This window comes from Triturus cristatus, chromosome 1_1, assembly GCF_964204655.1.
Source record: "Triturus cristatus chromosome 1_1, aTriCri1.1, whole genome shotgun sequence".
Taxonomy (NCBI): domain Eukaryota; kingdom Metazoa; phylum Chordata; class Amphibia; order Caudata; family Salamandridae; genus Triturus; species Triturus cristatus.
The window spans coordinates 234,012,839-234,034,108 of NC_140579.1; the positions used below are offsets into that span (position 1 = coordinate 234,012,839).

The following is a 21,270-nucleotide window of genomic DNA, read 5'->3' on the forward strand; positions in this document are numbered from 1 at the left end:
AGAGGTTTAGGGGCTCATTTCAGCTCAATAAAGATCCAGGACAACAGGGCCCACCCCATCATCAGGATTGGGTATCTGCAGGCTAAGTTGAAGCCTGGTACATATTATGCTAGTTCTATTATACTCCACAAGTAGAATTCAGTGACCAGACAAAACACATGTATTGCAACATATTGTCGCCCAACTAACAAAAAACACCACACACACCTAGTTCATCTCATTGTGTGCCACACACAAGACCACCCCACACACTTTGAAGGGGTGGGCGGAACTCGTAGAGTTTAACTCCGTGGACGTCCGCTGAGTTACACGAAAACTCTGCGAGATTCCGCGGAGCTCCAGGGTTGACAGGGATTAGTCGGAACTCTGCATTACAAGTGTAACACGGAGTGGTCCAAACTCTGCAGGCAGAGTGGAATTTATCGGCCACCCCTAACTTTGACCTCACCATCTCACATGATTTGCAACCTTGACTATGCATCAATGACTACAGCTTCTTCCACCTACTAATATCGCATACATTACACCTACTTGAATACTTCTCTTTGACCCCATAGCTGTCATTGTCAACAGTGTTGGAATATTTATTTAACCAGATGCCCACATACCAAACTGCTTCATTTATTTTGATTTGTATCATCAAAAGCATCATTATCACATGGCTGATATTTGGCAGGCCTTTTTAGCAGTTGCTTTTAATCTACTTCAACATTTCCTCTCGTTTGCATCTAAGCCAGATTGACTTTACAACCCGTTGTCCTTCCCATCACCTCGTAAAGAAGGGCCTGACCCATTGTGGAATGCGTTGTCATCCTCTATCCCAAAATAATCTGTTAGTGCCATGTTTAATAAAGCAGACCCTAATTCTGGCTTTCATTTACATAGCTTCACTGTTTAATCCAACTGGTTTTGCAACTGATATAAACAATAAAAGATACATTAATACGTCATACAAAATACATATGCACTTTTCTTATAGTGGTCAATACTGTTAAGGCCAGAATTTCATCTCCGCCTGTTTTATTTTAGGCTATTACTTTGGTTTTCATTCGTGGATTTCTCAAATATTAGGTGTCTTTGAGCTATGTGGATATAGTGATAGTGGATTAACAGTATTTGTAAATATATTCTTTCTCTTTACTTTTTGTTTTCTGTGTAGAAAATTTAACAACTCTCAGAAGGATCTATGTTTGGACATGGGCTGAAACATCTTTTCCATAGCCGTCGTAGGTCCAGAGAACGGGAGCATCACAGCTCACAGGAATCATATCAACACCAGTATGGCATGTCTGACCATGAGTCACCAGATGAGAAAGAACGCTCTCCCGAGATGCACAGAGTATCATATGCAGTGTCCCTCAATGATCTCCCAGCCCGACCCACAGCCTTCAACCGGGTGCTGCAGCAGATACGCTCACGCCCTTCCATCAAGAGAGGGACAAGCCTCCACAGCAGTAGTCGTCGGAGCAAGAGTGGGCCATCTGAGCCCCAAAAGGGGAGCCCTCATTCCATTCGAAAGGCCCCTCAAGACTGCAGCCTTACAGCCATACTGCACCAACATCATGGAAGACCGCGTTCATCTTCTATTACTGACACCACACTTTTGACTGCTGACTCTTCACCATCGTACTTGGTGAACGAAGAAATGGAGCAGACTCCTGACAAGGTACGACTTAGGATTCAAACACAGCTCAGAATGGTTGTGCTAGTCCATTATCCTCTTCTAACAATGAACCTGTTTTTAGGTCTCGCTACAGAAAGCTTTTTATGTTGCTACAAATCTTTTAGACATATACATTTATATTTTGGTGTCTTCCACATGAGCATACTTGCTCACCTCATGCTATTAGCTGTTTGGTGTATCAATACGCCTTTCACGGAGTACTTGCTTTATAATGTACTAGAGAGTATTTTGCATCTAAAAAGCGAACTCTGTCATCACACGCACAATTGTTTGTTAAAAAAACATTATATGTGTAAAGCAATCCTCGTTTCTTCCCACTAGAGCAGTTAAAAAAAATCTTAGCATTAGAGTGAAACTCTCACCTCACAGCTCAGTACACCTGACCCCAAGATGGCCACCCTAATGTCTCAACACTTGTGAAACGTAGGGCAGTAGCCTTGGAGTCCATTATCTTGAGGAGCAAATACAATTTCCCTTTCCTACTCCCCCCTCCTTTCTATATGCCATTGACTTCTCTCACCCTGCCACAGACTGTTACCTCTTCCTTTGCCATCCCAGGACCGCTACAGGACTTCTCTTTTTGCTTCCCCACTCCTCCTCCTTTCCCTTGCCACCGTTTTGCTAGTAGGTCAGTAGCTAGGAATGGTGCGCAGCTCTGCCCTCAGCATACAGTAGTGCAGCAACTTTTCACTCCATGCTCTCTCCTCCTCGCAGATAGATTTTATTTATTTGTTTTACTTTGCTGACAGTTAATACGAATACCACTAACTCCACATTTGCCATTCACTCCACTATTACCATTATAACCATTAGCACCATCAGTACCATCAATGCTACCAGCTTCACTACCACCTCCATTACCACTGCCACCTTTACTGCAATGAATACATTACCAACGCTACCGTCTGTATCATTACGACCAGTACTATTGCCACCATCCAATACCATTACGACCACCAATGCCTCCTCCAATACGAACATTATCACTACCACCATTACCACTGCTACCATCAATATCACTACCACCATGACCAATATCATCCCATTACCACCACCGTTAATGTTTTACATCCTTCATCATTATCACCAAAATCAGTAGGTCTAGCTTTAATGAGCTAACACATGCAATAACAAGTTCGAACAATACATGCAAATACAGCTTTAACAATACATGAAATAAACAAAAGTTATTTTAGCTCATCAAAGCCTTGACAATCTTCCTAAGAAATGTACTTATATAAATTTATTCACAGCTGAGAAAGCTGTGTATGGAGACTATTTTTGTAAAATGAAAATTAATAAGTTGTGCTGCATAGAAACGGTCTTCGGAGTGTGGCTGTCACACATGTATTTCCATGTTGAATAATAAAAAACGCTGCTAGTTCATTTGCTGAATAATTTACCACTGCAAATACCAGTCATTGAGTAGACTTTCGAGTCACAGTTGATGAGCGTAATCTCATAGTTAGCGGTGACTTATCTTTCTTTGGAAAGATTACGATCTTAGCAGATGACCGAGAATCTGGCCCCATTAAAGATGGAAACCACCAATGTAGTGAACAGATCTTTTATTTGAGGAGAAAAGATTTTTTAGAATTCCACCGGAATGCCGTCTAACCCAGCAGCTTTACCATCTGGCAAAATTGCTAAGGCTAGAGCAATTTCTGCCCATAAAGGTAGATCTTCTAATTGGTCATGTTCCTCCCCGCTAAGTTGAGTAAGCGAGACTGTATGCAGGTATTTGGAAATCTCTGCCTCTCTGATATCTGGTGAGCCAATGTTCTCCTCTGTATATAAGCTCTTATAGACCTCCTTGAATTTTAATAGGATCGTTCGTAGTCTCCCCCGTAGGGGCTTGTATCAAGAGTATTTCATTGGAGGAGACCTGCTGCCTGGCTCGAATAGCTAATTGATTTCCAATAAGTTCACTACACTCGTAGGTTTTTTCCCGAGCAGGAGCCCATTTTGCAGCGACCTTCTCTGCGAGTTTCGAACCAATTTCAGCTTTGATAGCTACCACTTCAAACTGTGCTACTTCGATTTCCGCCCTCAGCTGAACAACCTTAGTTTATTTTACTTCCGCCTTGGCCATTTTTTCCTGTAGCTTCAAAATCTGCGCTTTTTATTTTTTATTTTTTCTAATAGAGTACCATAAGGTCTCACCTCGGATACATGCTTTCAATGTGTCCCACACAACCATGACCGGTGCAGACCCTATGTTTGTCTCAAGAAACTCCTGGATCCAGTTTCTCATATACATCTGGTATCCGGTATCATGCAAGAGCGCTCTTTCGAAGCTCCAGGTCGAAGTTTCTCCACAGGCACCCAGCCCTTTTAAGTTTAAAATTAGTGGATTGTGGTCCGACATAAATCGTGGGGCTGTATCAATGATACAGTCCTGGATCAGAGATGAAGAAACAAAAAAATAGTCCAGCCTTGCGAGAGAAAGGTGTGGGGCTGAATAGTACGTATAGCCAGGTTGGTTCGGTTTTAGAGTAGCCCACACATCGCTAAGCCCATGAGTGTACATTAAATGTGTTAAGGCCTGAAACACTTTTGGCTTCCTACTAGTATATTTCCACTGACTAGTAGCGCACCAATCGCAAAGTAGACTAATATTAAAATCGCCGCAGATAATAACTGGGAGAGGCCAGTGGGATAATTCGCCTGAAATCCAGTCTATTACCCCAGGGTCATCCGCATTGCTTCCATTGATGGAACATAAAGTAAAGGAGAAATCAGATGAAAGACCGCATTCTGCTATGACCCATCTTCCAAGGACGTCAGATTTCACTCGTGTAGCTTTAAGTGGAGAACTCTTTTGAGCCAAATTCCCTACACCTTTCACCCGTGCTCCTTGAGATGTCCCCCCAAGTACTCTATACCCCAATGAATACAAAAGGTGTCTCTGCGATCCCTCAATATGGGTTTCCTGGAGGGTGACTATGTCAGCTCCCAGCAAACGTAGCCCTTGTGCCACCTTCTGCCTCTTCTGAGCATCGTTCAAACCGCAAAAATTCACTGATGCTATTCTCAGATTGGTTATCTTATTATTCATGTTGGTGTGTGTCCATGTTTTCCGAGATTAAACAACATCCAGTTTCCATATGCAATACAGTTTAAAAAAATCTGAAATATGTCAAGAGCAGTCCACCCTTCTGGGCATAGCATACATCATTATTTTATTTACAATACATCAAAATTTTCTTTTTCCCTTCTCCCACACCGAAATATATATTTTTTGTTCTTTTTTTACTTTTTTCCTCCTCCCCCGTTATGTTTTTCACCACTCTGTTTATCTTCGAAATACCTAAAGTAATCAATAAGATCAACACCAATAGTTCTCCCACTGCTGTTCTACTTGAGAAATTTCCCTCCTACCCCCATTAATAGAGCAATCAGGATTGATGGTCGTCTGGTGTCAGTTCCCGCCACCCAACCAAGCCATGTTTGTTTACTAATAAAAAGAAGAAAAGCTTATAGTCGGCAGTTAAGAGAGATATATTCCCACTGGGAAGCCTATCACCACCCCCAGCTTGTCCACCCCCGTACCATAAGGTGAAACAAAAGGGAAAAAGACTAGACAAGGAGAGGGGACCAGCATGTACTGAGACTGTTTATCTTCATCTTTATCACCTAGGGTGCTGTCTAGCTATTCCCTTTTTTAGCCTTAACTTCCCCAAGAAACTCCTCTGCCTTAATCTCTGATAGAACGGTGCTAGAGGACCCATTTACGATAACCTCAAATCATTAAAAAGACCTGGGCACCCTGCTGTTGAAAAGGGACGATTAGCTGGCTTAGGCGCTGTCTCCGCTCCACTGTGGCATGACAAAAATCTGGTTTAGCGAAGAACAGCACCCCATTAGAGCCTTTCTGGGAATTGGGATGGGCCTGATCATAAGCTAACTGCCTGAGCAAAAAGTTCCCAAAAAACACCAGAAAGGCCCTGGGCCTATCTCGCTGTAGCTGCTGCCATCACGTCGCTTTCTCAAATTAAAAGGAAAGCGGTGTGCCCGCTGGATCTCATGATCCCAGTTCCAGTTAGAGTGTTCAGGGAAGGCGTCTCGCAGCAGTTTAAGGATAAAACATCGTGGATCGTCCCCCTCCGCCCCTTCAGGAATCCCTAGTAGGCGGAGGTTGTTCTGGCGTTGTCCGTTTTCCTGCTCTTCCATCTTTGTCATTACATCTGTGAGGCAAGCGGCTTGGGAAGACCCTTGTTCTTTTAAGGCAGTTACCTCGGATTCTAAGCTTTCTGTACGGCCTTCCACCATGGTGACCCTATCCCCGATGTCAGTACAGATTTTGCTTATCTTTCTCATGCCTCCTTACAGTTTTTTAGCAGCTCCCTTGGCGAGGCGACTGTCAGTGCAGACCTCTTACTGAAACTGCTTTATAGAGATGAAATGGAAGTTAGAGAGGGCTCCTCTGTAGATTGGGGTGCTGCTCCTATATTCCCACTGTGTGAGGATTTCAAAACCTCCTCTCTATGAGAAAAAGAAGGCTGGGTATCTGTGTAATCCCACTTCAACTGGCTACGGCTTTTTATCTTATTTTGTATCCTCTTTCGGCGCTGAACAGTCCCTGTGTCTCTGGAGGGATTGCTAGCATTGTTATCAGAGACATCTTCGTCACTTGCGCTAGTCAGGCAATCCTCTGTTGCGGATTCAGAGCCATCAGATACAGAAAAAAAATGATCGCCAGTTAAATCGGGGGTATGTGGAGCCATCAGCTCCGGATCGTTTTCAGTATTCTGGGAGTGATTAACAGTATCGGTTTCGATAATCTGGAGGTTGGGATCCGGCTCTTTACACCTGGAGGCTTCAATGTGCGTGTCTGAGACGGGGGCAAGCAAGGTCGTAAGATTCGTGTTGTTTTAAAAGGGGGTCAGGAGGGTCTGCCGGCTTGGTGTTAACAACAGCACCATTAATGTTCTCTATATCAGGGGCAGGAATTTCCTTTGTATGTTTATCCGGTTGTGGTGTGTTAAAGATCGCTTTTTCCGTTGCAAGCAAGTGTTCGCGCTCACCCTCTGGAGGCATTACGATTTCCGTGATAGGGGCCGGTGGTTAGTTGCTGGTAAAATGTTTAACAATAGAGGGCTGAGAAACCTCCTTGGGTCCTCCTCCTCCCCCGAGTCTCCCCGCTGTCTTTTTTGCACCCCCGTCTCACGTTTACCTTTCAGTGTGGCGTTCGGTGCCTTGGCGTCTCCCTGGCCGGCGCTAACTGCTGTGGTCTTAGCTTTGGAGCCTCTTGCTCCCCGACTCCACATGCTCCACCTCCACTCCTGCTGAGCCCTGGAAGTCGTCCCGTTGTAGACCAGGAGCACGATGACCAACCAGCAGGAGAGTGCGTCCCGAGATTTTCTCCCCTGGGAATCCACACGCCCGCGTCTGACATCCCCAGCTCCGGAAGAGATTTGACCGTGGAGCCGACACGTTCTCAGTGTCTTCAGACGCAGCATCCAACGTCCAGATGTCGATGCGCTCCAACACGGCGAGGGCGGCTGAGCGTCGAGAAATCACACTGACGCCATCTTGCTCCCTGGGATTGAACATTTTGTATCCAAGTGGAAACATGGGTTCATTCCTGCAAAAGGGACTACCGAACATGTTCGGCGGACCATTTCTTTGTTTGATGCTGCTCAAGTGTCCGGAGACCCGATCACGCTAATTTTACTGGATGCTGAAAAAGCTTTCGATCGGGTCTCCTGGCAATTCCTTTGGGACATCATGAGGAGGATGCATCTTGTCTCTAAGGCGATTCAAGCTGTGCAGGCCCTATATTTAAATCCCACAGCCAGAATCTCAATAAATGGGAAATTAACTGAAACAATTGAGATATCAAGGGGAACACGGCAAGGCTGCCCTTGCTCTCCATTGCTATTTGTGATGCATATAGACCCCTCATTAAGAAAATAGAAAACAATTTAGATACTCTGGCCGTGAATAGATATGGTCTGAACACTAAAATCCTGGCCTACGCAGATGATCTTGCATTGGTTACTCTGGATCCTGAGACAGCCATCCTAGCTATAGAACAGGAGGCTCAAGAGTTTGGCAAGGTATACGGATATGCACTTAGTAAAGAAAAGACGCAGATCATCTTAAATAAAGAAATGTCATGGTCAGATAGCAGGGTTGTTCAAAGGGCTAAATATTTAGGGGTAAACATCAAGGCTGACATTGAGTTAATCGTTAGTGAGAACTTGAACCCACTGGCAGCTGAAACCAAGAAAGCACTTAACCGGCTCAATAATTTGCACCTGACCATAGTGGGGTGGTGCAACGTCCTTAAGATGATTTTTTTTTTTAGGGCCAACCCCCTGGAATTTAGCAAGATAACTCTACAGAGATTTGAACAACGTTTTTCTCAATTTGTTTGGGCATACACACAGCCAAGGAGGTCTTTCAAGTTTTTATCCCTTCCTCTGGAGCGAGGGGGTGGGCACTTCCCAACCTGAATCTGTATTATTGGGCCACCGTCCTCCAAAACTGCATTTTTTTTATTGAATGAACAACTATCTCCTACAACAACAGGGCTCCCGTCTCCCTTCAAAATATTACTTGGGGCTGAAGCTCGGGGCTGCCTTTGGCGACAGGTAGAATACAGATATTACACGCGGATTAGATTCAAGACTTTGTTGGGTGCTTGCAGGGTCTTCTATAAACTCCGCAAATTGTTAGGTCTTGGGAGAATTAACTTTTATACCCCCATAAATAACAACGTTAATCTGCCTGCCATCTTTGGGGGATCTAATTGCCCAAACTAGCATAAAGCGGGAATATTAAAACTAGGAGGTTTGATTACTGCTGAAGGAATCTGGCCCTTCAACGATCTCAGGATTCAATACCATCTGAGCCATAGTGAGGCCTTCATATACCTTTCCATTAGGGATTTTCTGGTTTGCAAGGCTGGCGGACCCGCAGGCTTTGCCCCTAGTGCCCTTATTGACAAGCTAAATTAATCTAAGTTGCCCCGCATCGGTTGTATATACACTGTACTGAATAGCCGAATGCCGGGTGACATGGGCAAGATTGCAAGCAAATGGCAAGAAAAACTGGGTACTCCCAATAATATTTTTTATCTTGCCATGCGAAAGGCCCAGGCATCGTTTTACAAAACCAGTTTCTTTTTATATATTACACCTAGTAGGATCGCAAAGTGGGGGACAGGCAAAGGAACTCTCTGCCCTAGATGTGCCGAGTATAGCGCTGATTCTGTACATATGTTTTCCACCTGCATAAAACTTGAGCCACTACTTAGTAAAATACAGAATTTCCTAAGGGTAGTTTTATCGTGCAACATCTTGCTAACCCCCACTGTTATCTTACTGGGTATACAGGATAGGATTGACATAAAGAGCGGTGGGGCACTAATTTATGTGGCTATGACCATCCTCAGGATATGTATAACTTCTGTTTGGATAGACCCAAACCCTCCTTTATTTTCCCAATGGTTGGCCCGATTGGTAGCCACATGCAATCTGGAGAAGGCTATCTATGCCAAGAAAGGCATCCAGGCCAAAAAGAAGGGATTAGACATATGGGAACCTCTATCCAAATGGCTTAATCAGATGAGTCCTTACGCCATCTCTTTGGCACATAGCACTTTACTTTATCTAAATAACTTTCTTTCTTATCTCTGTCTTCTCCTATATGCTATATTACGGTTGTAATGTTTGCATAAGAAGCACATGGCACTTTATTAGTAATAGGTTTTTAGCAATGGTACAATCATGCTCATAGTTTGACGAACGTATGCACTGGCACTTTTTATTGTTAGTACTCCCCGTTTTAACAGTTGGTATGATGTTTGTGCAATAATTTGCTTGTATTCTTTGTTTTCCTAAGGGGATGTCTAATGGAGATCATTGATTGAAGATACTTTTGCTCTCCCTGCTGCTGTTAAAATTTGCCGTTCTTGATTTGAGGGTGGGGGGTGGGAGTGTTCGCTGTATGGAATAACTCTCGTTTTTTTGTATTGCGTATTTAAAAAAAAAAGAAAAAAAGCAAATACCAGTCATTACAGTTAGAATCTTCTTTTTAATCTGATTGCTTTTCATGGTTTCTCACCAGCATTTCTTTAAGTAGGATACCGCTGTTTGTTTGACTATAAGCCATACCATTAGACATCCTTTATATTAATATGATTGGTATTTGACTGCTTGATACGGCATCTCAGAGCAGTAACGACATTTTTTCAACCAATATTCAGTGCATTCTTTAATTGATTCAACATACTTTGGGCAATACATATGTGTTTATTATTTTAAAAAAACATTCCGCAAATGTCACAACCGTCCTATATGAGAGCCTATATTTCAGAACGATCCTTTAGTCGAAAGTTCAACAAGGCAGGATTATGCCACTTGTATTCATTTTTGAGTGCGGGTCCACTTCGATGCCATATCTGTATCATGTGTATACTGGCAGAAAAGGTGGAGTATTTGGATAGTTTTGTAATCACTGTACTTTTACTCATTAAATTTAAGGTTTTCCTATACGTGACAGCTGGAACCTGAAGGTTGCTCACAGATCTATGCAGCAGACATGACTCAGCCCAGTGAGATACTGCCTGGCAGATTAATTTAATTGCAGGGGTCATGGTGCGCGAGAAAAGCAAAATGAATTAGAAGGTGGCCACAAGTAATTACCAGTGGCTTATATTATTTCAAGCATTTCACCCATCACTTTTTTGTTTTTCTCAGTGTAGAATCTTCTTTTGAGGAGGAAACTTTGAATGCGTTTGAGGATAGAAAAGGGTTATTCCCATAGGTGGGTTGTATGGAATTGCTATTGGTGGGGTATGTAGTAGTAATACCTCTAAGCAGCTTTGAAGTATCGACGCGTCAGTGTTGCGATCGTTTCCAGTGTGTGTGGTACAGTTGCTTGTCTTACTTTTGAAATCAAGCGGCCTGATTACTAGTCCCACTCTTTTCCTGGACAAATGGTGTGATCCTGGATATTTCTCTTTATTTACTTGTGCCTTAGTTAGTTCCCTTATCTGCGCAAAAATTAAGTGAGGAATGAACATAGTGCTACTGTGCTAGTATGACACGCTTTATAAAAACACACTTGGACTATGAATAATCCAACTATACCTCCTGTGCTCTCCTTTTCCTGTGTTTGTCTGACGCACACCTTGCCCCATACCTCTCCTGTCCCTACAAGCTGATCAGAAGCCTGAACATAATCTGTTCACAAAGCATATTTACTCTACCCATTGTTTTTTGCCGAACTCCCCAAGATAAGCTTGTACCCAAAAGACCATATTCTGCAAACATTGACTGGTTGCTGGTGAAATTTTAGTGGCCAGATGAGGAAAGGGCTAGAAGGGAAGACTCTGTAGCGAACAATAGGTGAAAAAACAGGAAAACACAATTATTACACTGCAATATGCGTTGTTAAGTTCTTCACCCAATATTGTACAATACAATGATTATCTTTTGTTTTTGCTTTAGTTTTCTAGTAAGATGATGATGAGTGGTATGTTAAACACGATTTTGAAAGTTATGAAAGTTATCTTATTATGAAGATAATGTATTACCATCATCGTTCATTAACCCCTTGTGTGCGCACGACGTCTCCCGGCCGTCGTGCATTACGGTGGGCGTGTGCGCACGACGGCCGGGAGACGTCGTGTTCACGAACGCCGTTTATTTCTTCCGCACAGCGGGAGAAATAAACCCGCACGCAAGGGGTTAAAGCCTTTCCTGGGGATGCTCTTTTACCCCTACCTACCATTGACAACACTCCCTCATTCAATTCATCTTCCCAGAAGCTCTCAAGACAGGTCAGATACTTCCACCCCTAAAGAAACTTGCACTAGACCCACTACTCACCTACCTTTCATCGTCAAGATCATTGCAAAAGCAATCTATGTTTATCATCTGAAAGAGACAGTTAGTGATAGATTCCTCACCTTAGAATTACCCCCAGGTGTCGGACTGGATCCGGAGAATTCTTTCTTAGCAGTACCCCTGTGCATTGGTGGGTCGCGTTGGTCGGCTCCGTGTCCATCGTCGTGGTAGCCGGGATGATGTCGTGGTGCCATCTTAGACTCCGCCGGCCGACGCGGTCCCTATCCTCGCTCCCGGGATGGACCCAGAGCCTTGCTGACATCGATCGATGTTAGAACTGACGCCGGAGGGTACTTTTGTTCCCCTGTTCATCCCTGAAGGTTTTCCCTATCACCCAGAAGGGTGTCATGAGGGCTGGATCCTTTAACAGACCAGCTTGAAGAGCCAGACTGGAGAGAGGATATGGGTGATGCCGGTAGTCTGGACACTTCTCGAGACCTTGGCATGCTTTCACCCCCTACCGTGGCTATGGAAGAGGGAGCGTCCTGCGCTGTGGTGGTGCGAAGGGCGGCTGATGCTTTGGGCCTGGAGCTCCGTTCAGTGGCAGTCATGACTAGCCTCCTGACAGAGGTGCTTCACCCTGCGGCAACCTCCTCTGAAGCCCTTATGCCCTTCAACGAAGCCCTCACTGACGTCCTCCTGGACACCTGGTCTAAGCCCAGCACAGAGGATCCTGTGGAAAAGATGATTGCCTGCCACAATTGCCGGGCCCCAGGCGTCCCAGTTTTCCTCTCCCAACACCCTTCACCCGAGAGCTTGGTGGTCCAAGCCTCTTCTTCCAAGGGTGCATTCTCTTCTGCTCCCCCAGATAGGGTATCCAAGAAGCTGGATCATCTTGGGAAGCGCATGTTCTCTTCCTCCAGCTTGGCACTGCAGTCCGTGAATACTGCATGCCTCTTGGGCAGATACTCCCATGCTATCTGGGATATGGTCATGTACGTGCTGCCTCAGTGCCCGGAGGAGGCCTGGGCCATTCTCTCCCATGCAGTGGGCCATTCTCTCCCATGCAGTGGCAGATGGGAGGGACGCAGACAAATTCACTATACAATGTCGACTGGATACCACCGACTCACTAGGCAGAACGATTGCTGCATCGGTAGCCCTTATGTGCTACACCTGGTTGAGGACATCTGGCTTTTCAGGCGATGTCCAGCCAACTTTGCCGGACATGTCTTTTGATGGACGTTGTCGTTTTGGTGACAAAGCAGACTCGGCGCTGGAGCGCTTTAAGGATTATCGGGCGACGGCCAGATCTTTGGGCCTCGCTGCGTCTTCCCGCCCACTCCGGTCTGCTTTTCGCCCCTTTCGTGGCTACGGAGGGGGCACCCAACCATGTCCCGCCCAGCCTAGCCACCGGTTCACACAAGTTGCCCAACCTCTGCGTGGCCATGAATGTGGGACCCAGCAACCTCGCCGGTCTGGCACACAGCAGGCATGCCAGTCCTTTACCCCCTGCAGCAGCCTCCAAATCCTCCTAGTCTGAGGTTTCAGGCCCATCAACGGCTAGTGGGCGGCAGGATTTGCCATCACCTCCCCCGCTGGCAATGCATCATGTCGGACAAGTGGGTTTTGTAAATGGTCCGAAGGGGCTACTCCCTACCCTTCGAGACTACCCCTTCTTCCATGCCACTGTCTTTCTATCATATGTTGGAGGATCATTTGGTGCTTCTCCGCCAGGAAGTCTCAGCTCTCTTTTTTGCCAAGGGAGCTATCAAGAGGGTCCCTGCGCCAGAAGTAGGTTGTGGTTGCTATTCCCGCTACTTTCTGGTGCCCAAGAAGGACAAAGGCATGTGTCCTATTCTAGACCTTTGGACCCTCAACCGCTTCCTCCAGAAGGAGAAGTTCAAGGTGCTCAAGTTGGCTCAGGCCCTGTCTGCCCTCAACCCTGGAGACTGGATGGTGGTGTAGGACTTGCAGGACACCTATTTTCATATTCCTGTCCTGCCAGCCCACAGATGCTATCTGCGGTTCACGGTAGGCCACAGGCATTTTTAAGTTCACCGTGCCACCCCCTTTGGCTTAACCAGTGCTCCTCGGGTGTTCACCAAAGTGATTGCAATGGTCACAGCTCATCTGTGCAAATCAGGTGTTCCAGACTTCCCCAATTCGACGACTGGCTCTTCCCAGGCCGTCATCTCCCACCTCCAGACTACAGCGGACCTCCTGCACTCGCTGGGGTTTACTATCAATGTGCCGAAGTCACACCTAACTCCCTCTCAGATGCTCCCTTTCATTGGAGCTGTTCTGGACACAGTGGAGTTTCGTGCCTATCCTCCCGAGCGGCAAGTCCCAGATATTTGGGCTATGATACAGATGTTTCAGCCTCTATCCCGGATTTCGGTGAGAATGACTGAGCCTCATGGCCTCCTGCATCCTGCTGGTGAATCATGCCAGATGGCATATGCGGGCTCTGCAGTGAGACCTGAAGTTTCAGTGGGCACAGCATCCGGGAAATATTTCCAACTTCGTCCAGATCTCGGAGAGGACTGCACAACTGCAGTGGTGGTTAACAAACCAAGATTGGGTCAGAGGCAGATCCCTCTCCCTTACCCAACCAGACCGAACAGTGGTGACCGATGCATTACTCCTGGAATGGGGCAGCCACCTGGGAGAGGTGGGAGATCAGAAGCGCCTGGTCTCAGGCGGAGTCCGGATTCCATATCAACCTGTTGGAGCTCCGGGCGATCCACCTGGCACTGAAAGCATTCCTTCCCTCCCTCAAGGGGAAAGTAGTGCAAGTGTTCACAGACAACACCACCGCCATGTGGTACAACAACAGAGTCGTGGACCCTATGTTAAGAGGCTCTTCGCCTCTGGACATCGCTAGAACATCAGGTCATGACCCTGGTGGTTCAACACCTGGCAGGTTCTCTGAATGCCAGCACGAAAGAACTCAGCCATCAGTTCCTGCTAGATCACAAATGGCGTCTTCACTTGGAAGTCATGCAAGGTCTCTTTCAGAGGTAGGAAAAGCCTTGGTTAGATCTGTTCGCCACCGAATAGAACACGCAGTGTCAGCAGTTTTGCGCTTTGGAGTTTCCATGGCGGCACTTGCTCGGCTACGCTTTTTGTCACGAGTGGAACTGCGGCCTCCTGTGTGCCTTTCCGCCGGTACCACTTCTGCCCCGAGTGCTGAAGAAGATCAAGCGCGACCGGGCCCATGTAATTCCTGTGGCTCCGGACTGGGCACAAAGAGTCTGGTACCCCGAGCTCCTGAACATGGCCATCGACCCTCCGATCAGACTGCCCCTTTGGGAGGATCTTCTGTCGCAGCAACAGGGGCAGACCTCCACCCAAACCTGTCCAGCCTCCACCTCCTTGCGTGGAGATTGAGCAGTGAGAGTTGACGGCTTTTGACCTTCCGCCCGAAGTCTGTAACATCATCTTGGCAGCCAGGCGTCCCTTCACGAAAACGGTATACACCTGTTGATGGAATAAGTTTGTGGCAGGGTGCACAGCAAAAGCTGTAGATCCCCTTTCTGCCCCTCTTTCTGAGGTTCTCTTGTTATACTTTCTTTGGCCCGGCAGAGCTCTGCTCTGGGCTCTCTTAAAGGCTATCTTGCAGCTATTTCTGCTTTCCTTTGGTTACCAGATCAGCCCTCCTTATTAAAGTCCCCTATTGTAAATAGATTCTTCAAGGGTATTATTCATTTCTTTCCTCCATCTCCTTTCATAATGCCGCAGTGGGACTTAAATCTTCTTTTAACTTACCTAGCTCCTTTTGAGCCTCTTCACAACTGTCCTCTTAGGCTCCTCACTCTGAAAACTGCCTTCCTTGTTGCCTTCTGATCACTGCTGCTCTATCTTCTAAGTCCTCTTTCTTCTCTGTGCATCTGGACAAAGTGGTGCTTAGGACGAGACCTTCATTCCTCCCTAAAGTGGTTACACCTTTTCACTTAGGACAAATAATCACTTTGCACACCATTTTCCCACTTCCACACCCTTCCAAGGAGGAGGAGAGACTCCACCGTCTGGACCCAAGACGTGCGCTTTCCTTTTTTGACTGCACAAAAGAATTCTGGGTGGATTATCAACTCTTCGTTGGCAATGTGGGTGCCAAGAAAAGGCGGGCTTTCCAAAAGCGTGCCATCTCTCAATGGATTATCCTTTGTATTAAAGTCTGTTATGCTTCAGTGAAAAAGGAACCTCCAGTGGGGCGGCATGCTCATTCCACTAGGGCTATGGCAGCAACTACTGCATTGGCACGTGGAGTCCCACTTCTTTACATCTGCCAGGCGGCCACATGGGCATCCTTGCACATGTTCCCCAGACATTACTGCCTTTACAGCCAAGGCCGGAGGAATGGCTATTTTGCCCGTTCTGTACTTTAGGACATTCTGGTGTGAACTTAGTTCGCAGTCCCTCCTCCAGGGATGGTATTGCTGGGGTATCTATTCTAAGGTAAGAAATCTATAACTAACTGTCTTTTTCAGATGAACAAGTTACTTACCTTCGGTAACAATGTATCTGTAAGAGAGATAGGTTAGTTATAGATTCCTTACCACTCATCCCATCCTCCTTGCTCTGCAAACTTATTACTAGGTATAGGGACTCCCTTACAGGGCCCTATTTGTGGCACACCAGTGGTCCATGTCTTTCATGGCTCTGTACTTCTGGCATGGAAAGTCGTGTCAGAACTGACGTCAGCGTGCAGGGGTGGCATCTAAGTAGGCACCGCAACATCATCCCGGGAACCACGACACCGACGACGGAGACTTAGTTGACCGATGCCACCCACCGTCACGCAGGGGTACTGCTTAGAAAAATTCTACGGATCCAGTCTGACGCCTGGGGGATAGTTCTAAGGTAAGGAATCTATAACTAACCTATATCTCTTACTGATACATCGTTACCAAAGGTAAGTAACGTTCTTCAAGATCACATCAGTGCTAACCATCTCCTGCATGACTACCTCTATTGCTTCAGATTATGCTGCAGAATGAAGATGAAGTACCTTACTTCTTTACGTAGATAATGCTCTCTTGACCACAGATGAGGCCCGTGTCTCCTCATATTGCTGGACCTCTCTGCTGCCTTGACATAGTCCACCATTCCACTCTCTTACACAGCATGGTGTCTCATATGGGATTCACGAGCAATGTCCTTCCCTGGTTCGCTCCTACCTTTCCAACTTGCATCATTTTTTTACATGGGCATCTGCAGGTCACAAAACATCCCTATCACCTGTGGAGTCTCCTAGGTTTCCATACGGTCTCCTGCAATAATCAACCTTCACATGGTGCTGCTAATGTTGAATTACAGCATCAGGATTCATTAATATGCTGATGATACACAAATCTACTAAAAATCTCATCTGCTTCAGACATCCAATGACTCAAACATTGCTTGCACATCACCCAGACCAGGATGTTCTGTGCCTATCTGCAGCTCAAACCAAACAAGACAGAATTTCTGCTATTTACTAAGTGTGAGAAGTTGGCCTGGTATATGATGTTCACTAGTTAAAGTGACCACCTTGTACCATGCCAAGCAACCCTTATGGTGTGGTTGTAAGTCAACCTTTTCGGACTAGCTGCCCTAGTGGTAGCGTAGGCTAAGCAGTCTTTGAGGCTAAACTCGTTAAAGCGTGTTAAGCAGGCTGTTTTACCAAATGTAACCCCCCTTTATACCAATGAAAGGACACCACACAGATATATATTCAAAATATATATGTATTTATTTCTCAAAGTATCCCCTAGACTCTTTATGAGTACAGGAGCACAAATCGTTAAACAAGACAATGTTATAATATACAGAAGTTGCACTTTATATGGATAGGCCCTGGTGGCCGCTCGAACCATATACTAAAATAGTCGTATAAGTACCACGAACAGAAAAGGGAAAAGGCCTAGGGCCTCTAGAATCGCTGGGCCTACAAGGAGCTAACTTCAGTTAGTGACCAGGAGGTCCACGGGTGGCGTGTGCAGAGCAAATAGTCACACGCGTGCTCCCATAGGTTTCAATGGGTGCGTAAAAAGTACAAAGTTACTGCAAAAAGGATCTTCCGGATGGACTAGGAGCTCAAGATTTGGAACACAGGCACTAGAGATGTAATACTACACTTGGGCACAGGAGTGCCAGCTTTACCTCACCCACAGGAAGCGGGTGCATAGGCCTCGAAGTGCGTCGGGTTTCTTCTATCTGTTCCGTGGAGCCTGTGGACAAAGATGCTGCAGGCGGTCAGTCCGGGAGAGATGCGGTGGATCCAAGAGTGGATCGGAGATGTTGAAGACCTGTAAGCAGAGGGGACAGTGTTCACAGTCACTAGCCAGTGACCAGCGTGGCACCAGGTGGGTACCAGGCAATGTCGGGTGCAAACAGGAAGAAAGGTGTAGCTTGTCTCTGCAGCCACGTGGTCCCTGGAGGTTGACGACGTCCAGGTGTCGGTTCACGAGCTGTCCCACGCAGGCTCTCGCTGTCGGCGGTGTCGGCGACTTGATCGAAGCAAACAAGCCTTGGCAAAAGCAATTGTTGTAGGAGATGAAATAAGCTGATGGTTCTGACCAGCAAGGTCAGAGGGACTGCTCCTTTGGAGGGGAGCAAGGGCCAGTCTGGAGCAACCAGACCAGCGGTGTATTTCGTGAAGTTCGTCGCCAAGATGGCTACTAGCCAGCGGGCCAGCACCGGTTAGGCGCGTCGAGTGGCAAAATGCAGAAGGGCCCCACGCAGATCGTGGAGATGCTGGAGGGCTCACCTTTGGTGCAGATGCTGCTCGAGAGTTGGGCTTCTCAGATCCAAAAGCACAACTTGGAAGGAGCCTCGGTTGTTGCGCTTGCAGCTTGTCGTCGTCGTTCCAAGATGGCTGGCTCCACGTGTCTCATTGCCTCCACGGGTCTCCTCTTTTCAGGGACTGTGGATCGGGCGGTGAGAGGTCTGGAGGTCTAGGTCTTGTCAGTCTCTGGGCTCGGGCTCCGGCGGGAGGCGGCGGCAAAGCAGACGTTGATTCGCTGGATGGTGCTTGCGTTAGCAAGGTGGTCACTCCCTGACCACAGGGGAGATTTCCTTCAGTCTTCTGTGCAGCAGAATGTCGAAGTTCCCGTCTTCTTCTTAGTTTCAAGTTGATTCCAGGATGTCTGAAGTCTTAGGACACAGCTCCTACCTTTAAGCGGATTATAGGGGCCGGACTACCTGCTAGGTCCCTCCCTATGGGTGGGACCAGGAAGGGGGGTGGTTACACCCCCAATCCTTTGTCCAGCTCGCCCCAGGCCCGGGACTGGTGTGCCCCAGGACCGGTTTGAACTGGCATATGCACCGAGGCTCCTTGTGAGCCACAGGCATGTCTGGTTTCTTTCAAGCCCTACCTGACCAATACACAAAATCCTGTCTGGGGTGGTGCATGCACCTCCCCTGGCAGGAAACCCTTTGTCCACACATCCCAAGCTGGAAGGACTCCCAGCAGCAGGAGGGCAGACTTGTGTCTGTGGTGGCAGCATCCATTTTGTGGAGCTGAGGCTATGTCTGATTTTACCCGGGTTTCAGGTACTGTACATGTCGTGTCCCTCTAGAAGGGTGGAATGCTAACCCCGTCGCCAGAATTGGCGAGGGGTTAGTATTCCAATTTGTATGACACCTTACTCGACATGTTTTGATAAAGCCAAACCAAAGTTAGCATTTAACCGCGAGGTTCATAATGCACTTAAGAGTATATGGTATGACGATATCTGGAAACAGTAGAAGGAAGTTGTTCCGACCACTGCAGACAGGCTCAGCTCATGCCAGAGCACCATCTCACATGGAACCAAGCACTCTGCCTTCAGGATTGTTAAGGCCTGCCATAGGAGTGACTTATAGGTTAACATGTGTCCCATTTAAGGTTAGGTATAGGTATACTACACCTAAGTAAGAGGTGATTACACCAACTTACCCCAGCTGAGTGATCAGCCAGTTGTGTCAAATTGTTAGGCCAAGCCTGGGGTGGCATAATACATGCTTCAGCCCCTGGCAGGCCTTGGGTACACCAATGCCCTGGGTACCTAGTGTACACTGGTACAGGGGCTCACAGGGTGATCCAACCAATTGGGTATGTACCTAGGGTACATGGAGTCCATTTTAAAGAGAGAACAGCCAGGCTGAGATCCTGAATGGCAGGATCTCAGGCCAACTAAGTCGAAAAACCAGCTAGACACTAGGCAGAAATTTGGGGGTAACCATAGTCAGATATCCACCTTCCTACACTAAGTACAACAAACACGTTACTATACAAATTGAAATGGTATGAACTTTGATGTCTTTGAACCCCAACTTTTACTGAATGCCACGTCAAACAAGTTACTTAACTTCAGTAATGCTCTTTCTAGTGGATACTCTATCTAACCGCAGATTTCTCACCTTCAGACTTTGGATTGGATCTGGAAGTTTTCACAGCAGTGCTCTTGTACACCGCTAAGTGCGGCTCCATATTGACCTTGTTCTGCCCCAGCAGTGTCAGAGCATTTAAGCACCACTCCTGCACGCCAGTGTCCTATTCCTGCTTGACTCTTCCATACCCTCAGACGCAGATTAGGAACAATTGGAGGTGCCATTGTGCAGATGTTTAATTAGGAACCTCTTTAGAAGGTAAAAAGGAGGCAACTCCACAGAGTGTAGGTGGGGTGGAGTAGGAGGGCGATGAGGGATCTTCAGTTAGAGGACTGTGATGAAGGAGGAGAGGAACAGAAGCAAGATGAGATTCCATACTTATCTAAGGTTCCATCAAGGGATGAGACCGGGTCCTCCTCAGCGACTCCTAAACTAAAGGAAAAACCAACAGACACATTGGAGAAAGAGGAAGAACAAATTTGGAGGTAAGAGAGAAATATAGGCATAGAAAAATAACTCATATTTTTCTAACGAGAAGGAATGCAAGAAGATGCAGGACAGAAGTCAGGCAGACGGAGAGAGGTAGAAGAAGGACAGGATGTAGAGAAGGTGGGGCTGATAGATGAGAGGAGGAGAGAGATGAAGCCGCAGAAAACGGAACTCGAGGGAAGACCCCAGAACAGCTGATGAGGAGAAAGCAGTGGAACCGAGGGATATACCGGAGGGAGGCAAGAGAGCAAAAAGGTCACTGGGCAGCTGACAACTACCCACCGAGGAATCCAGGGAGACAGAGGCTGACGAAGCAATGGAGAATGCTGTCGGGCTGCAGGACCCAATAGGCGCACAGGGGAGCATAGCTCAATCAGGTTAGTTCGTGTATACAGGAAGGGAGAGGGCATTCATTGTATAAGAGTGAGTGAAGGGAGGGACGGTGGGGCAATAAAAGTTATTGAAACTGATGCATATTCCAGGAGGGTGTAGTCTGATTCTTGTGTAGGTGGTGACTTTAGGGTGTTTTAGTCATTTGTCCTCTGCCATAAATCAACACGTTTTGAATCCAGTGGAAGATCGCTTTAGGGGGCAGATTTATGAGGTTTTGCCGTAGGGAAGCGCAGCAGGCCTTCCTGCTGCGCTTCCCTACGGCAAAAGAAAAGGGCAGGGATGCGGCGTATCTATAAAATGCGGCGCATTCCTGTCCTTTTCCCCTGCGCCGGCGCACAATGGGCTGCCTGCGCCAACGCAGGCACCTCTGCACCATGGTGCAAGGGTGCCTGCGTTGCGGAGATGAATATTTTTGTACAGGAAGGGAAACCTTTCTGTACAAAAATAATCACAAGAGGTTTTTCCTCTTTGTATGGGTGCTGCAGAATGCAGCACACATAGAAAAAGGAAAAACGAGGAGAAATAAAGATATTTCTCCCCGGCTTT

The 21,270-nt window shown here is 46.8% G+C and overlaps 2 protein-coding genes across 2 annotated transcripts in view; one reads left to right on the plus strand and one right to left on the minus strand.

The window, feature by feature from the left end:
- The first annotated feature begins 1,165 nt into the window (after positions 1 to 1,165).
- The window catches only part of LOC146870049 (transmembrane and coiled-coil domains protein 2-like), a 590,085-nt gene continuing 569,980 nt past the window's right edge, over positions 1,166 to 21,270 (plus strand). The window contains exon 1 of the mRNA XM_085625961.1: positions 1,166 to 1,666. Within this exon, the coding sequence (XP_085482087.1) occupies positions 1,187 to 1,666 (480 nt within the window). The 5' untranslated portion in view covers positions 1,166 to 1,186. The remainder of the gene's footprint in view (positions 1,667 to 21,270) is intronic.
- The window catches only part of LOC146870050 (uncharacterized), a 73,801-nt gene continuing 72,470 nt past the window's right edge, over positions 19,940 to 21,270 (minus strand). The window contains exon 3 of the mRNA XM_085626067.1: positions 19,940 to 20,274. Coding sequence (XP_085482193.1) covers positions 20,163 to 20,274 — 112 coding nt within the window. The 3' untranslated portion in view covers positions 19,940 to 20,162. The remainder of the gene's footprint in view (positions 20,275 to 21,270) is intronic.